Source organism: Mustela nigripes, chromosome 15, assembly GCF_022355385.1.
Source record: "Mustela nigripes isolate SB6536 chromosome 15, MUSNIG.SB6536, whole genome shotgun sequence".
In the NCBI taxonomy this organism is placed as follows: domain Eukaryota; kingdom Metazoa; phylum Chordata; class Mammalia; order Carnivora; family Mustelidae; genus Mustela; species Mustela nigripes.
The window spans coordinates 74,247,222-74,265,616 of record NC_081571.1 but is presented as its reverse complement, the minus strand read 5'-3'; the positions used below and the strand labels follow the sequence as shown (position 1 = coordinate 74,265,616).

General features: G+C 39.7%; 1 protein-coding gene across 2 annotated transcripts in view; it reads right to left on the bottom strand.

Annotated features, from left to right (window-relative positions):
* The window catches only part of PCCA (propionyl-CoA carboxylase subunit alpha), a 413,253-nt gene that overhangs the window by 289,314 nt on the left and 105,544 nt on the right, over window positions 1–18,395 (bottom strand). For both annotated transcript variants that reach the window (XM_059378122.1, XM_059378121.1), the window contains one exon: window positions 4,708–4,839. In XM_059378122.1, the coding sequence (XP_059234105.1) occupies window positions 4,708–4,839 (132 nt within the window). The remainder of the gene's footprint in view (window positions 1–4,707; window positions 4,840–18,395) is intronic.

Genomic DNA, 18,395 nt, shown 5'->3' with positions numbered 1-18,395 from the left:
TATCTACAGCATATGTGAATCTATTTCTATTGTCTGTTTTATGTATTCTCTTGGTTTTTCATTATGCTTTTCTTTCTTGGTGTGTCTAGTAAATATGTACTACACAACAGATAATGTGTATACCACGGTTATATGTGTAAAAATTCATCTCCTAGGAGATTATTCATCCAACAAGTATTTCATGCACACTGACTCTGTTCCAGGCACATGTGTAAGTGATGCAGTAACAAAAAGAATGCAATCCCTTTCAGCAAAGAGTTTATAATTGGCATGCAGGAAGTATACATTGAACTCATCATTAAAATGGGCAGAAAGGCCTATAAAATCTGAGCTCCCTACTACATCCTACTTATATCACCTCATCTCTGATTCTTCTCTCCCTTGATCACAGAAGCCACAAGATTCCTGGTTGGTTGTTGAACATCAAGTACATTTCAATCTCAACAACTTTACACTTGCTACTCTTTCTGCCTAATATGCTTTGCTCTTCCTCCTGAAATCCGCATGACTTGCCCTGTCACCACCTCCTAGCATCCCCTTCCCCCATTCCCTGTCTCATGTTTCACCATAGCATGTACTATGTATTTCATTATTTGTCTACTGTCAGTCTCCTTCTTCTATAGTATAAGCTCCATGAGGGCAGGAATATTTTTATTATAGTTGTTCATTACTATACACATTGCACTTCAAACAATACTGGACAAATAGTATGCACTTAAATATTTACTTAGTAGATGAATGAATGTATGAATGATTTAAAATGTGATGGGCAAAGTACAGGGAACTAAGAGAAAATACAGCAGAAGGCCTAATCTAATCTAGGCAGTTGAGGAATGCCTCTGTGAGGAATTTATGCTTAAGCCAACAGCCAAACAATGAGGAGACAATAAGGAATGAAGAGAGAAGCAGAATTAACATGCATGACAGAATCTAGTAGAGAAATTTCAAATACCTAAAAGACATCATATATGGTTGGCATACACAATGTAAAACCGGGTAAACGGGCTCACTATCAGTTTGAAGAGAAAAAACAAAGCCCAGCTATTTAAAGGATTTGAATTAGTAGCCATTCAAGAGTTTTTCAGCACAGGCATTGGACTGAATCTGGATTTCTGAAAGGTCACTTAAGCAATCGTGTTGAAAGCTAACTGGGTGGGGCACCTGGGTGAGTCTGCTGGTGAAGCCTCTAAGGTTCTAGTTTGAGAAACAGTGTGGAAAATAGCACCACTTTCCCAGGCAAGAAAGAAACAGGTTGAGACGCTTAGAGCAGGCATCAGCAAACAACTTCTGAATGGGCCAAGTAATAAATATTTCAGGCTTGCTAGGTGATGTGGTCTGTCACAATTTCTCAACTCAGTCACTAGTGGAAAAACGCAGCCATCGGCAATCCGTGAAGGAGAGAGCATAGCTGTGTTCCAGCAATACTTTATTTATTAATCAGACGTGCATGGAGACACAGTTTGCAAATTGCTAATCAAAGAGAAAATTATGAGCTTAGCTTTTAACTTACTACTTTCAAGATGCCTCAGGGGCATCAAGCAAAAACTACTTAAGAAGGAACCACACATGCAGTATTGTTTTGTTTTGTTTTGTTTTTAAAGATTGTTACTTACTTATTAATAAGATTCTTACTTATTTATTTGACAGAGAGAGAGAGATCACAAGTAGGCAGAGAGGCAGGCACAGAGAGAAAGAGGAGGAAGCAGGCTCCCTGCTAAGCAGAGACCCAGATGCGGGGCTTGATCCCAGGACCCTGAGATCATGACCTGAGCTGAAGGCAGAGGCCTAACCCACTGAGCCACCCAGGCACCCCCACACACGCAGTTTTGAAATTCAGGAGAGATCTAGCCCAGATAAATATATAGAGAATTGATGCGTGAGCCGTAAGAATAAGTGAGGCTGCCCCAGAGTGAGAGTGTACAATAAGAAAACATTTACTACTCAGAATCCAAAATAAAACCACATTTAAAGAACAAAGATAGGAAGAACAATCAGCATGAAGACTAAGAACAAGCATTCAAAACAAGCCAAAAAATACAAAAACATAACTAGAACTGAGTCATGTGCCAGGAATAGATATTTCAAAAAGGAAAAAGTGACCAAAAGACTCAAATGCTTTGAAGAGCTAAAGACCAGGATTACAAATTATATACTGAATTTACTGAGTAGGAAAGGTTGCTGGTAACCATTGCAAAAGAAATTTCCCTAAGAATGAGGAAAGAAGCCGGACTGTGGTAGATTAATGATTAAGTGAGCAGTGCAGACATGAAAACAAGTAAGGGCAATTCTTCTAAGACCTGTGGCTGTGAAAGGGAAGAGAGACTAAAGTGACAGCTATGAAGTGACAAGGAGTTACAGTGCTCTAGGAAGAAAACAACCACATTTCTTTCCACTAAACTGGAAACACCATGTGGTGAGGGATCCTGGGCACCAGCTGCGAAAGCTGCTTACTTAATGAGGAGTTATGTTTGGGATCTAGAATCATCTACAGCTATTCTACTTTCTACCAGAAACACATTTATAATTGATGTTTTATGCATATGGACAGAAACTCAACACAAAGATACACAAAGAACATCATAATGCTATAAACGTTAAACACATACCATCATTAAATGCAATCCAGAGCAGTAAGAGAACATCTTTTAAATCATCAAGTTTTTCCCTATGAAAGTATGAGTCAATATTAATCATGACCAAACAGGAGAAGATATTTGAAATGACATATCCAGTAAATATAGAAAGAATCTATATAACCCAATACCAAAATACAAATAATCTGATTAAAAATGGACAGAAGACACTTGACAAAAAAGACAATACAGATGGCCAACAGACACATGAAAAGATGCTCAACATCGCTAATTATCAGGGACACACAGATTAAAACCACAATGAGATCATCACTTACACCTGTCAGAATGGCTAGAATCAAAAAGACCAGAAATAACAAGGGTTGGTGAGGATGTGGAAGAAAGAGAACCCTCCTACACTGTCAGTGGGAATGCAAACTAGAGCAGCCACTGCGGAAAACAGTATGGAAGTACCCTAAAAAAGGGGGGGGGGGAGATTTATTAGTTTGAGAGAGAGTGAGAATGAGAGAGAGAGAGCATGAGCTGGGGAAGGGGCAGAGGGAGAGAGAGAGGCAGACTCCTTGCTGAGCAGGGAGCCTGATGTGGGACTCCATCCCAGGACCCTGGGATCATGACCGGAGCCGACAGCAGAGTTAACCGACTGAGCCACCCAGATGCCCTGCAAGTTCCTTTAAATATTAAAAATAGAAATATTATATGATAAGTGATTCTATTTTGGGGTATTTACCCAAAGAAAACAAATACATGAATTCAAATATATGTACCGCTATGTTCACTGCAGCATTCACTGCAACAGCAGAGACATGGAAGCAGCCCAAGTGCTCACTGATAAATGAATGGATAAAGAAGAGAACACACACACACACACACACACACAGATTATAACTCAGCCTGAACAAAGACTGAGAATTTGCCATTTTCAACAACATGCATAGATCTAGCAGGTATTATACTAGGTGAAATAAGTCAGAGAAAGACAAATACCATATGACTTCATTTATATGCAGGATCCAAAAAACAAATAAACAAAAAGCAGAATCTCCTAGCGCCTGGGGGACTGCCTTCCGTTCAGGCTGTGATCCTGGTGCTGGGATCCAGCGCCCCCATCTGACTCCCTGCTCAACCAGGAGCCTGCTGCTCTCCCTCCCTCTGCCTCCTTCCCTTTTGCACTTGCGCGTGCCCTCTCTCTAAATAAATACATAAAATACTTTTTTTAAAAAGGTAGAATCTCATACCCATAAACACAAAGAACAAACTGGTAAGTGTCCAAAAGGGAGAGGTGTGGTGGGATGGGTAAGTGGGTGAAGGGGACTGGGAAGTACAGGTTTCCACTTATCGAATTAGTCACAGGGATAAAAGCTATAGCACAGGGACTACAGTCAATGGGACTACAGTAGGGTTGTCTGGTGACAGATGGTAGCTACACTTGTGGTGAGCAGAGCATAATGTATAGAGTTGTGAAATCACTATGTCGTACACCTAAAAATAATGTGACTTTATGTGTCAATGAGACTTCAATTTAAAAAAAATTCTTTATCATGAAATACAATGCTTAAGTAAAATCCTTTTTTTTTAAGATTTTATTTATTTATTTGACAAACAGAGATCATAGGCAGAGAGGCAGGCAGAGATGGGGGGCAGGGGAAGCAGGCTCCCTGCTGAACAGAGAGCCCGATGCAGGGCTGGATCCCAGGACCCTTAGATCATGACCCGAGCCAAAGGCAGAGGCTTTAACCCGCTGAGCCACCCAGATGCCCCAGAAAATCCTTTTAATTTTTAAGTAAAAACGCTTTTAATTTATACCATTTAAAATAATCCAGGGGTCCCTGGCTGGCTCAGTCTGCGTAGCAGGCAACTCTTGATCTTGGGGTTGTAGTTCGAGCCCCATGTTGGGCACAGAGATTACTTAAATATAAAATCTTAAAAAAAAAAAAAAAAAAAAAAAGACTAATCCAGTGTAAACAACACTGACTTATTGTAACCTACACATGTATATTTTTCATTTCATCTTGCATTTATATTATTGCATTTAGTAATAACTGCATTTTATCTTATGCTTTTCACAAAATGTTTGCTTTAAGGACATATATATTACAATAACGTAGTTTCTCACCTTGACTACTCCATCAAAGCCAGGGATTGTGTTAACCTTTGCTTTCTTAGCTAATAATTTGCTTTCAATCTTGTCACCCATGGCTTGAATAGCATGTGTGTCAGGTCCAATAAAAACGACATCTTCTGCGGCCTGTGGAGAAACACAAGGAGAAATGTGTAACAAAAACAATACAGCGTTTGATACAGTCACAACTTTATAAAAAGAAAAACCCGTATGTATATTGACTAATTATTTACATACCAAAAGCAACTTAAAAGCAAAGCATTTGAGCCAATACATTAAAAGATAGAGTGTTGAATACAGTTTAAGTGCAAAAAGATCTAGGAAACAGTGGAGCCAAAGAAAAGTAACAAATGAATGATAACAAAGTAACAAAATGTGTGATATTAACAGTATTCTTTGGGAAAGCCACTTCTACAGTATTATATTTATATACAGTATCCTGCCACCTAACCTAAACAGTAGGTTCACCTTTAAGACACCTCATAAATCTTTGCATTCTCCCTCCCCTATAGCACACTGCCTAGTTCAACACAAATGTCCTTCTTTATTAAATACCAACTCTGTGTCAAGCTTCGAGTTAAATGTAAGGGACATGGATGAAAACCACAGGATATCCACTAATTCAAGGGAACGTGGTCACTAATACCAAAGGGAAATAGACAAAGTACAGAATGTTTACATCCTCTGTGACTACAAGAAATGAGTCAAGAATATACTGGGAATTTACCAGGTAGAGTTATAGTTTCAACAAAAACTCTTCTGTATAAATCACATTTAGTTCCCAAGCAATGGATCTACCCCTGTGTTTACAGTATTAAAATGAACAAGATGCTAATGAATTTTGCCAACAAACTAATCAGGGAGAGAACAAAACATGATGTAGAGAGCGCCACCACAGGGCACCATCTAAAGAAGTAAAGGTGACATCTGCTGAAGTAAAGGATAAGGTTACTGGGTGAAGAATGGAGATTAAATATGAAAAATGGAAAACCAGAATGTATCCCCGGCACCATTAGAGCCAGGCCCTGAACTGTTGCTTCTCCCGTGACTTCTGGTCAGATCGGCACAAAGAATAAATCGTGTATTTTATGCCTAGCATTCTATCTATTAGCACTGGTGCCTGGAAGGACTCATGGTTGGGGGAAGGAGTTTCATTCTCCTTGTATTGTCCAGAGTAGCTACTGCAGCATGTTGCTTGGACCGGTCTCTCGGCCATTAGGAACCAAAAGGATTAAACACACCAAGAGCAGAAGATGGAAAGAGAGCAGGGAATCAACAGAAGCAATGTACGGAAGATCAAGAATTGGGGGGTGAGATGTCTATGATAGTGTACAGGAAGCTGACAGACAGGTCTAGAGGTTCTAAGATGAGTCCAGGCTGAGATATGGATTTTCAAAGGCATTAAATACAGGAGAAAATTAAAAGTTATATATGAAATCACTCAGATGAAATATACAGAAAAACCAAAGCCTTTAAACTCAGGAGGTATATTTTCCTTTGTGTCCAAAGCCAACACAGAAGAAAAGGGAATTTTTAGACTCTGAACAAATAAAGTCTCCTTTTCTTTGTGTGACAATGGGAATAATAACCACCTTGCCAGTTTGATTGAAGGATTAAATAAAATAATAATGTAAAACACCGGGCTAAATGTTAAAACTGTTAGTTCTTATCTCTTAAGCAGAAGTCCTGATAAAAAGAGAACTTAGAAAAGTAAGACAGTTAAGTCCACAGGACCTCAAAATACATTACAGGAACCCAAATACCTACAATTACCAGTTATAAATGGCAGAATGCGATGAGAAACCTCTTCAGCCAAGACAGAGGCCCATAAAGTACCTCCCCATCAAATGTTCACATTTAGTTTTACTAATAGAACCTTATTTTCTTAATTTTAAAAAAAGGATCTTTTGTGAGACCCTCAAAATGTAAACACATTAAAAGTTCTCTCTGCAAGAGAGCAAAATGGTCGTAGGCTTCCATCTCCGCACACTCCACATACTCCACATGTCTCCAGCTGGATAAACTAGTCATTTTGGACCACAGCAATTATCATATCATATCATGTCTCTTCATCCCAAACCTGCAACCCACTAAATGCCAAGCCAAGTCAAGAGGAAACAATAATGTTTCAACTATTGGTTGTCTTTCCATATTCTCGTTTTATTTGCTAAGGTGGAAGAATGTTTGCTATAAATGCAGTTTTAAATACCACTATGGTAGACAGATGTAATCAAGTAATCAGAATACCTACACAAAGAGTTGAAAAAATAACATAAATGAGAACATCTAAAATACATTATGATTATACAGTAAAAATTCTGATTAACAGGAGCCCAACAACTAGGAACCTCTGATTAGTTGACTAGATTTTCTCACACATTCCAATTTGAGACAAATTACTTATCCTAAAATGTAAAATCACCAAGAAAAAAAGCTCACATCAAGGATTTAGTGACTTATTCTTTTGTGCCATCCAACAGAAAAGAAAAATAGCCAGTATTAGTAAGCTGGGTAACTACTCAGACAGATGTTTTAATGAACTAATTTTCTCTTTCTTTTAGATGTTTTGATAGCATTCCCTGGGTTAGCCCTTAAATGTAATTAAGGCAAAATGAGAAGGCAGTGTCCTAGTTCTTAACTCCCATAATTCTTTGACCACAAGAGCAAGGATGAGGTCAGGGTAAGACAGTATGGCAACTGCAAAATGATGGACCATGTTTTTTAGACAAGTAGGCAGAGAGGCAGGCGGGGGGGGGGGGGGGAAGCAAGCTCCCTGATGAGCACAGATCCCAATGTGGGGCTCCATCCCAGGACCCTGAGACCATAACCCGAGCCAAAGGCAGAGGCTTAACCCACTGAGCTACCCAGGTGTCCCTGATGGACCATGTTTTAAAAGTTCTGAGATTTTGACCAGAGTCATCTGTGTGATTATAAAGTTAAGGCCAGAATTTATCATGACTACCCTTCTGATAACCCTTTGTTCACCCTGGATCTTTTATCATTGATCCAATCCTCTGTCTCCCTTTATCACAAGTCTTTTTGACATTCCATAGCAATAACATACACTTCCGTATCTATTCTTTATAAGGTCCTTGTAAATTTGTACTGAATGACGAATATAATACCTGAAGGTATTATTCCAGTCAAGGGCATTTCAGGGGCCTGGGCAGCTCAGGGTGTTGAGCATCCAACCCTTAACGTTTGTTCCAGTGGTGACCTCAGGGTCAGGAGGTCTTTTCCCACATTAGGCTCTATGCTCAGCAGGGAGTCTGCTGGAGATTCTCTCCCTCAGTCCTTCCCCCGCAAACCCCGCCACGCTCCTGCGTACTCTCTCTCCAAAATAAATTAAGAAATCATTATATAATCTTTTTTTTTAAGTGGCCTTTATAGAAAAATAGCATTGGAAAACACTTTAATAGCACTACATAGGAAAGAAATTACAAAAAGCCAAAATCACTGCTCTAAGATTCATTTTCTAAATTCTGTGATTTAATGATTCTGGTCAAATTTTGAGAGAATGAAAAAAAGGGTTTTGAGTAGTGTGTTAGGGAATAATGAGAGTTAACTTGAAACAGGCTTTAGGTTGTGAATGAAGGACAGAAATAATCATCATTTATAAAAAATGCAGGATACGTAATTCATTCGCAGAAAATATATAAGTAAACCGCTACACTATGAATTCAGATTTCTTTTAAATGCATATACTTTAGGCTCACCACGATACTATTTGGATAACTTTAAAACTAAGGTCATATAAAAGACAGAGCCATGAAAAAATTGCTGAATTGCAAAAAAGGGCTCAGATTCTAGATTTTAAAGTATTCCTTGCTAAAAGGAAAAAGAGTTTCTTGTAGAAAAGGTCAGTTCAAGATTGGTATGGGGAACTTAACACATGAGTTAAAAAAGTAAGCCAGTGAGAGAAAACTTCCAAAAATTAATATGATTATGTCAAATGCACACAGTAGCAGACAGAAAGGCTACCCCCAAATACGGTGGTAACAGTATGAACACCAAAAAGAAGGACAGGGAGATTACAAGGTTAATTCATCTTTTTAAGACTTCAGAAAGGGGCACCTGGGTGGCTCAGTGGGTTAAACCTCTGCCTTCTGTTCAGGTCGTAGTCTCAGGATCCTGGGATCAAGCCCCAAGTCCGGCTGTCTGCTCGGTGGGGAGCCTGCTTTCCCCTCTCTCTCTGTCTGTCTCTCTGCCTACACTTGTGATCTCTCTGTGTCAAATAAATAAATAAAATCTTTAAAAAAAAAAAAAAAGACTTCAGAAAAACTTTTCCTGCTATCTCTATTCAAGTACTTAAACTTCTTAGACATGTATCACTCATTTCAAAAATATATACAGTTCTTTAAAAAGCAATATAGAATAAAACTTTACAGATAAAACTATGCAAAATAAAAGGATCAAGATAAAATCCTATACAATGTTTATATAAGAAAAAAATAATAAATACTAGAATAACATCCATGAAGGGGGGGAAAAAAAACCCACAGGAGAAAAATGTAACAACATGTAACAGACCAAAACTGTTAAAAAACATTTTCTAAAGTTACAGAAAACATGAAATAACATAACATCAGATTTAGAAATGTTCAGAAATGGGTGCCTGGGTGGCTCAGTGGTTAAGTGTTGCCTTCAGCCCCGGTCATGATCCCAGGGTCCTGGGATAGAGCCCCACATCGGGCTCCCTGCTCAGCGGAAAGCCTGCTTCTCCCTCTGGCAACCCCCTGCTTATATCCCCGCTCTTGCTGTCTCTCTATCAAATAAATAAATAAAATCTTTAAAAAAAAAAAAAAAAGTTCAGAAATGAGGTGACAGACCTCAAGATAAAATCAGAAATTAATAAGACATATCATTCTGGAAATGAAGACTAACCCAGAGGAAACTCAAGAGTGAATTAAAAAAAACAGATAAAGCCTACAGGAAATAGATAGAAACTGAAACAAAGAAACTTTTCTGAAATCAGATACCAGAACAATGAAATTATTTTTAAAAGATACAAGAGAAAAATGACAAAACTGAAGAGAAAAGGCATCTAACATACGGCTAAGAGGAGTCTTTCAAGAAAACTAAAGCAAAGGAAAAAAATACTGAAAACTATATTTCAAGAAAATAGTTTTAAAATTGGAAATAGCAAAAAGACATACTACAGCATAACTGAGAAATTCTCATCCAGAATGACCACGATTTATTCTAACAATACTGCTTACAAGAAAAAGAAAAAAATAATACAGAATATGTGATTTCTACAAAAGAGAAGTTTAAATTATCACCAGACTCGGACAATGGTCGTCCAAGCCGAAAGAAAACAGAGTAACATAGTCAAGAAAAAGTATGAGCCAAGGATTTTTAAATCCAACAAAACTGACATCCAAGAAAAAAGTACAGAGAAAATGTAACAACAAACAAGAACTCAGGGCCTCTTTCTGAGGAACTGAACAAACCTGCAGCTTGCAAACCACAGGCTGTCAGCCTCAGCTGGCCAGCTCCCTGTTTGTGCCCAGTCCACCAACCTAAGTAGATGGTGGCAGCGGCACCTGGCTGGCTTATCGGTGGAGCATGCAACTCTTGCTCAAAGGGTTGGGAGTTTGAGCCCCACGTTGGGAGCAGACTGCCTAAAAATAATATACTTATGTATATGTATATGGATTGTGGAGGGGAAACAACATTTTTGAGAAAAAAATTTAAGAACACTGCATCCTAGAGGACCTGGGTGGCTCAGTCAGTTAAGCAACCAACTCTTGATTCTGGCTCAGGTCATGATCTCAGGGTCATGAGACTAAGCATCAGGCTCAGCACCCCGCACAGAATCTGCTTGGGATTCTCTCTCCTCTCCCTCTGCCCCTGCAAGTGCTCACTCTTCCTTTCTCTCAAAAATAAAATCTAAAAACGCATTAAAAAAAAAATACTGTATCCAGACATGTGAAAAATCACATGAAACTGCCCGTGCTCACTCTTCCTTTCTCTCAATCTCACGTAAAGTACAGGGTATTTTTAATTATACTTTTATTACAAGTTTTATATATATATATGTGTGTGTGTGTGTGTGCATATACATATATATGAAAAACACTATGTGTTTGTTATATAGCTAGTGTATTATGCAATATCTATATTACATATTTATATTACATATACCCTAATGTGCTTGGGGATAGCATTATATCTAAATATACATATTAAATATATTAGCATGTTATATATTCTACTAACAGAACATAGTTAATACTTACATCATATGTAATTAATATATGTCTTTAAAAAAATCTGTTAATACACCTATCTTTCTAGTCCTATAAACTAAAAGGCCTAGAAGCAAAGACCATCAGCAGCAATGACCATGCCTGGCAGCGTGACTGTGGTCTCTAATACCATAAAGAAAAAACCAACAGTGATAGCTGATTAAAGGCCTGGAGCAGGAATGTAAAACGTGAGCCTAGAATGTCTTGCCAGACTGGAGAACAAGGAAGCTGTAAAAGATTATGAGGTCAAGTCAAAAATACCATGACCCAACTTGAATCCCCCTCTGGCCTAAGAGAAACAAGTTAGGCTTCGCTAGTAATGCCAACAGATTTAAGCATACAGAATAGGTTTCAATCTATGACTTCATAATGATACTTTTTAAAAGAACTGGGTCAACTTTGAAAGGATAAGGAAACATTCATCACCTCAAAAACTAGTAGATAAAGGTAAAGAATTGTGCATTTATCTTGCTCTTTCTGTATGAATTGTACCACTAGGTAACCAAACAATAAATGTGGCAAAGTGTCTCTTTATAAATATATTCCCATTTATTTGAGAGAGAGAGCGAGTATGAGTAGGGGAGGGTGTGGAGAGACAGTGGGAGAGGGTGAGAGAGAATCTTAAGCAGGCTCCACGCTGGGCCCGGGCAAGGCTCAATCCCACAACCCTGAGATCATGACCTGAGCCGAAATCAAGAGTCAGACGCATAACCAGCTGAGCCTCTAGGAGCCCTAAATATATTCCAGTCAATTAATGAAAAAGATGTCAGAGTTAAAATATCACTATTTTACAATCCAGTGAAATACTAGATACAGACAGTAAGCATCAAAAGCTGCTTACATTATAAGAAGTGCCAACAAGACACTATGTACCTCCTACAGTCTTGGCCAAAGGCATCCAAACCCAGATCTCATCCCATCTCTAAATCCAGATGTAGGAATCCAATCTACAGAAAATGCCAAGAATGGAGGAAAACCCCGACCTATACCATGAGCACATACTCAACAAAGTCAAGATGGACAGAAATTCTACAAGACAATAACCCAAGGTTCTTCAACAGGAAATTGTAAGGAAAAGAAAGGTCTGAATCTGTGGATTAAGAGAAATTTAAAAGGCATAAATTTGAAAACAAATAAACCAGACAAACCATAGTTTCTAGGGATCCACACTTGGACAGTAAAAATTACCTTAAAACGCAAGAAGAGGATTACTAGAAAAGTCACGTAGTGGGTATGAACAGGGAGAGATCCGAGCATGGGATTGAGACGGGCCACAGGGACAAGTTCTAGGGCAAACACCTACTATCTAGACCTAAGCAGTAACTACAAGGTTATTTACCTTAAGCAAGCCACCCATTTGTTTTGCATAGTTTCGCACTTTTATTTTACAATAAAAATTTTCTAAAGTGATTTCAGAGTGATCACACCAGTGAAACCAGCAGCTGGCTGGTTTGAAACCAGTGAAACCAGCAGCTGGCCCAGGAGCAGACAGGAACGGGATATGAATGAGCCCTCCCACCACTACCATTCAACGTTCTGCAGGGGCCGGCGGTCCAGCAGAACAGTGTGGGATCAGAGAAGACTGGAAACCAAATCCTAATACTATTTCCTCTACACTGACTATAGGGTATCAATCAGGAGAGATGCAAACCCTAGAAAAGGGTGCTACGGGCCTCGAACCCTCTGCATTTACAGGAATCACTTTCTTTGAAGTGCGGTCCTCACTGGGAATTTAGAACCCAATTTATATGACTCACTGGGATAAGAACACTAAGGCATTTGACTGCCATGGGGGTGGGTGGTAGAGGGGAGACAAAAGTTTCATTCTAAAATTCTAAGTATAAACTTATAAGCCAACAAAGTTTGTTCATTTGTTTGGGATACTAATTGCAAGATCAAATGAAATCTAATGACATACTTATAACCATATTTACTGTACAGAGCATCGTGTATGCTGTGACTTAATTTAGCCAAAGAAATCTGTGTCTTTCTCTTTCAGTATCACCAGTATCTGGATTTCATTCGGGCTAGTGTATATTTTGTATTAAGTGTCTACTTGGCACAATGCACTCAAGCAATATTATTACTTCCAGATGACAGCCATGTACAATATTTAGTTAGGGAAATGGAGGGGCAGTAACTGCCCCCACTGTAACAACTGGCAGAAGTCAGGTTTTCTAGTTGAGGAATATAGTTACATATAAAACCCTCTTTTCCATTCACAGGAAGTGAGCATTATAGCAACAGAACACTCTCTACTTCTAATATTAGACGGTGGGATGATGTCCATGTCTACTTTTCAGCTATTACTAAGTCTGAGAACGGTTACATTTCTTTATTAAATGTTTTGGGTTTCTGACAAAAGTACCTGGAGCAAACAAAAGGTTGGGGGTACTTCTTAATTTAATAAAAGCCAGTGAAATCACCTATAAATCTCTGAATATCTTTGTACCTTTGGGGTAAATAAACTTTTCAAGCTCACAGAGAAGATATTCTATTTTTTTAAATTCTCGTTACTATATTCTATATCACCTTTGGGAATGTTTCTTCCACTTCAGAAGACTAAGATTAAAGTTTGTCAGTGTTTGCCATTGCTTTTGTGCATATCTGATTTCTTCTTTTCAGTTCCTTGTAATCAGTACTGATATCTATTTCCAAAGTCTCACTGATTGTAAAGAAGAAAGATGCTGGGCACTTAAGCTTCATTTATCACACTCTTAGCGCCGACCAGGAGACTAAAAAGAGATGAGTTCACATAAACCTGAGTGGGCTGTTAACCTTTTTTTTTTTTTTTCTTCAGGGGAAATGTAGATGCAATAACATTTCCAGCTGAAAGACTCATTCTAAGATCCCAATGTTTAAGAATGCAAATGAAGTATTCTGTCTTTTCTGTGCCTGGAGGTGTTATGTGAGAAAACAGAAAGAGGTTTCGAGGATTAGTTCCACAGATTTCCTTTATCATGTAAAACCTCAGGCTGGTTGCAATGGCAAGAATCAAAGAAAAGCAATAGAGAAGATACCCAGAGAAAATGAATTCAATAATTTCCTTGGCAATCACATTGAGAAAATCAAAGTTAACTAAAAAAGTCAGGCATTGGGATGAATCTTAGCCTCCCTCCTTTAAAGAAATTCTAGTATAATATTTAGAACATTTAAAACAAAATACACTGGCAAAATACTGATGATCAATTCAATGACACTAAATTTTCTCAGACGAAACTATCAAATTTATCACTGAGCTACCTGGCATTTTCAAGAATTTACGTTATAACGGTAATAAAGCTTTCATTTAAAATGCAGGAACAAATTCTAAAGTTTACCTTTTGGAATGTGTACCTTAAAGAACAAAGTAAGAAGCTTCACATTTAAATTTGTATGTGTTGCTAAGGTTCTCCTTGTGTAAACGGGCCACAGAAACTAGTTATGAACCTGTAACTTCCTTCTTTTGCACTTCACATAAAATATTTTATGTCCCTACAGTCTAGATATTAAAAATGAGTTGCTTTCATTTCTCCCTCATCCAATTATTTTTAATGTTTCATGAATGCTAAAATTAATTGGTACTTTTGGATTCAAAACAAATACTTTCCCAGTTCAATTTTGGAATATACCATATAATGACTATGAAATTAGATGAGCAATTTTACACTGTTAAGTAAAAAAAATTTAAGATTTAATAATACTTCAATTAGCATGAAGGGATGTTAATGCAGATGCCTCATGACTCGGCTTCCTGTTCATGCCTCACAATGTGTTAATGTTTACTGCCAGTAGTGAGTAGGTATAGTCACTTGGCCAGCTGGTGAAAGGCTAGAGAGCTTTTGTTTGGTCCAAGTATTAGATACCAAATTTCACTTAAAATTTTTTTTAATTGGTCTGGGATATGATCTGAATTATGTACTTTTCCTATTTCCTTTGAAAATATTTATGTATTTATTTTTAAAATGTACTACAAGCCCTCCCGTACTGCTTGCTTAATTTACTGCTTTCTGGAACACATCAAGTTTTCGATACCACCACTGGATGGAAGTAAGAGTCATATGTTCTGAATAAAGCATGTTCTATCTACAGTGGGGATATTCTTTTTTGTTGGCACATTTTTAATTGCCATGCTCTAGGATAGCTGACATTATAAAGCTTATTTCAAATACTGAATGGAATGCTAAAAAAGCAGAGATCATGATTTCCAATTAATTGTCAGGAACAATTGAGTAATTCCTCACACTCCTCAGCACAGTCTAACCCACCAACCCGCTACTTTCACCTTTCAGTTTGGTCATTAACAAGGACGCACTGAAGTGAAAGTGACAATAAGATGTAGAGGAATGACCCAAATTGGAGGTTATCTCTAGGTGAGAAACTTTTTTAAGTTTAAAAAAAGTAAAAGAAAAAGGAATTCAATATCACCAATAATGTGGGGTTTTTTTTTTTAACTATATGTGCTCCCGAAGCAAGCACTAATATTTTTTTTAATTTACTTATTTAACACTGTCTATAGGGCACTGTATTATGCTTTTGCTAAAAAACACTTTATAAACACTTCAGTCTTCAGCTTCTAGTTTGTTTACAAAGTCAGAAAATCTTCATTTTATTCTAAATTCTACTGTAGTACCTTATGTTGTAGGCCATCTCACAGTTTTAAAGGTTTTTTAATATCTTTTCCTCAAAAGGGGGGAGCCAAGAAACCAGCAGGATACAGATAATCCTCTCCACTGAACATGTCAGTAAAATTAGGATCCAAAGGATGAAATGAATTGCCCACCATCACTAATAAACAGGTAAAGTGACAGAAACAAGACTAAGATCTTGCTACCTTCTCATGCTTGTGACAGGTCCAGGTGGCGAGTGCTTCTGCAATAAGCCAGACCTCGAGCGGACTACCCAACACTGCTCATACATCAGGTGTGCCCGGCACAGTTCTCGGACGGGACTATTACCCCAGTAACCACCTGGTTAGCGCTCCTTTCTACTCTCGGAAGCATGCTGGTTTGGACAAGACCTGGGTTTTGCCCACAAGGAGTTTATAGTCTGGTAGAACAACACATACCAAACAACAGAAACAATACATGGTATAGAGTAGTAAAAGCACCCCCAAAATAAATAAATAAGGCACTACTATGAATAGGGTTCGATGTGGGAATCAGGGAAGGCTTCACAGAAAAGGAAGCATTTGAGGGAAAAAGGCAACTAGGATTTGGAAAAGTAGCATGGGAAAGCAAACATTTAAGTACACAGGAAAACCACTCTCACTGGTCTGTAGAGGGTTCTACAGTCATCAGAGAATGACGAGGAGGTTACATGTAACCACCAGTGCTCATTCAGAACGGCCTCCTCTTTCCCTCAAGTCCAACAATAACCAGATCTCGATTACAGACTTCTCTGCTATCAATTCAACAGCCAGTCATGCATTCATTCTACAAACACTTGCCAAATACCCAGTGTGTGGCAGGCACTGTGCTAAATGTAGGGATAAAATGAAAGACAAGACAGAGATGTATCACTGGCCTCTTAGTTGACACACCAACTCGGAAGATGTGATATAACAAGCAATTAAAATCACAACCTAGCATGAGTGCTCTGAGTCTAGAATATTCTGGGAAACTAATAATGGCAATTGGAATAAAGCAAATATGGGTGGAAACTTTGTGAGCCAACTTAATGTAAGTTTATCATACATGGAGTACCGTATTTCAGAAATTCCCAGCCCTTTGCTTCAGAAAATTTCTCCCTTCTGTTATATTAGATACGCTATAATTTTAACATCTTCAGATCACCTGATATTTGTCTTTCTCAGAAAGTGCACCAGAGCCTTCCTACCTTCTGATAAATAACAGGTGAGCCTGCAATCTTCTCCCGTCACCGAAGTCCAGCCAGTGACTGATGAGGAAGAAATGGGGCATCATATCCGAATGGCTAAGCTTTACGTCAACATCCAGTAGGCATAAGCACAAATCCCAGCAAAAGGATATTCTTAACCAGCAGTGTGACTCCCTTCACACGTGCGTGACCACCACCCTGATGCAGCCGTTGGAAGTTCTGAAGTCACAGCAGATGCCACCTATACACCCCTCACTTCCCACGGCCCTTGAGACACGGGAAACAACTGTCACGCAGGGTTCTTCATTATTTTCTTGGAAGAAAGGCAGGAATCAGAAGCAACAGAGTAAGAGTTAAGTGCAGGGACTGTGGAGTTGGCCTGAAACTGCAATTCGACCGCCAACTCCCTGGTCGGCCTCTGACAGGTGACTTAACCACTCTGTGCCTGTTTCTGAACCCGTGAGGGTTCAATGAAGTGACAGATGTAAAGCACACAGGACAGAGGGGACCCACAGGAAGCTGCCACACGAGTGTGAACGACTCTGGAAGTCCGTCACAGAGCTGTCGGCCAGCGAGGCCTGCCAACAGGCCTTCCCGGCTGCGTAGACTTAACACATCCCGGGAGCCGCGCTCGGAGGCCAGTCCCGCGGCCGTCAGCCCCAAAGCCCCAACGAACTCGGGCCCCTTCTGGAGAGGCCAGACTACCTCCCGCTCACCCTGCAGCTCGTCCTTTCAACTGGCTCCTTTCCGGCAGCCGGAAAGCCCGCTTGTCCTTCCGACACGCGACTCAAGTCCTGCGCGCCTTCTTCCAAGCAAAGAGCGAGCCCCGGTCTTCGGGAGGAAAAGCTGTGGCCCGGCTTCTCGGACGCAGCCTCCCGCCCCAGCAGCCAGACTCCCTCCGGGAAGGGGAACTCCGGGAAGGGAGGCACGAGCGGTGCTGGAAGCGGACAGAAACCCAAGTGTGGCGAACGGGCCACCGGGGGACACGGCGGCTCCGTCCAGCCCACGGGGAGCCCCTGGCGAGCGCCGAAGCACTTCAGGACCGAGCGTGCGGCGGCGCAGGTGGAGAGGAGGGGGGAGGAGGTGGGGGACAGCAGCCCGATCCGGACGGGGAAAGAGGTAAGAGAAGCTGCAGTGACACCAACAGGTCTGGAGAGAAGGAAGAGGAAGGGACCGGAGCACTCAAAGGGACTAAGGCCGTTGGGACCAGAAAACCCCATTGAAATACGGAACCACAAGCAGGTTTGGTTACAAGGACAGTAAGACTCATTCTGCCTATCAGTGGCTTAGTAGTAGGACACCCAGACGGAGACACCAGGGGCATTTTTACTCGACCTGGAGATGTCCTCAGCCGATCAGACCCAAGCCAATCCTATAATGTCTTGGGAGAAATGACTGAGCACTTAAAACCTCACAGCTACCTATGTCATCTCGACTGCCGTGTGCTTGAAATGCTTCTAAAAGACGTTAAACAGTTTACTCACGTTATCACTACCTTTAATATTTCAGATCCAAAACCAAAAGGGTGTTTTCAGAGTACTACTGTTCACGCTGTAAAGCTGTGGGATTTAGGATGTTTTTCTGGTTTAGAAGCTCACTTCTGGCATTGCAGTC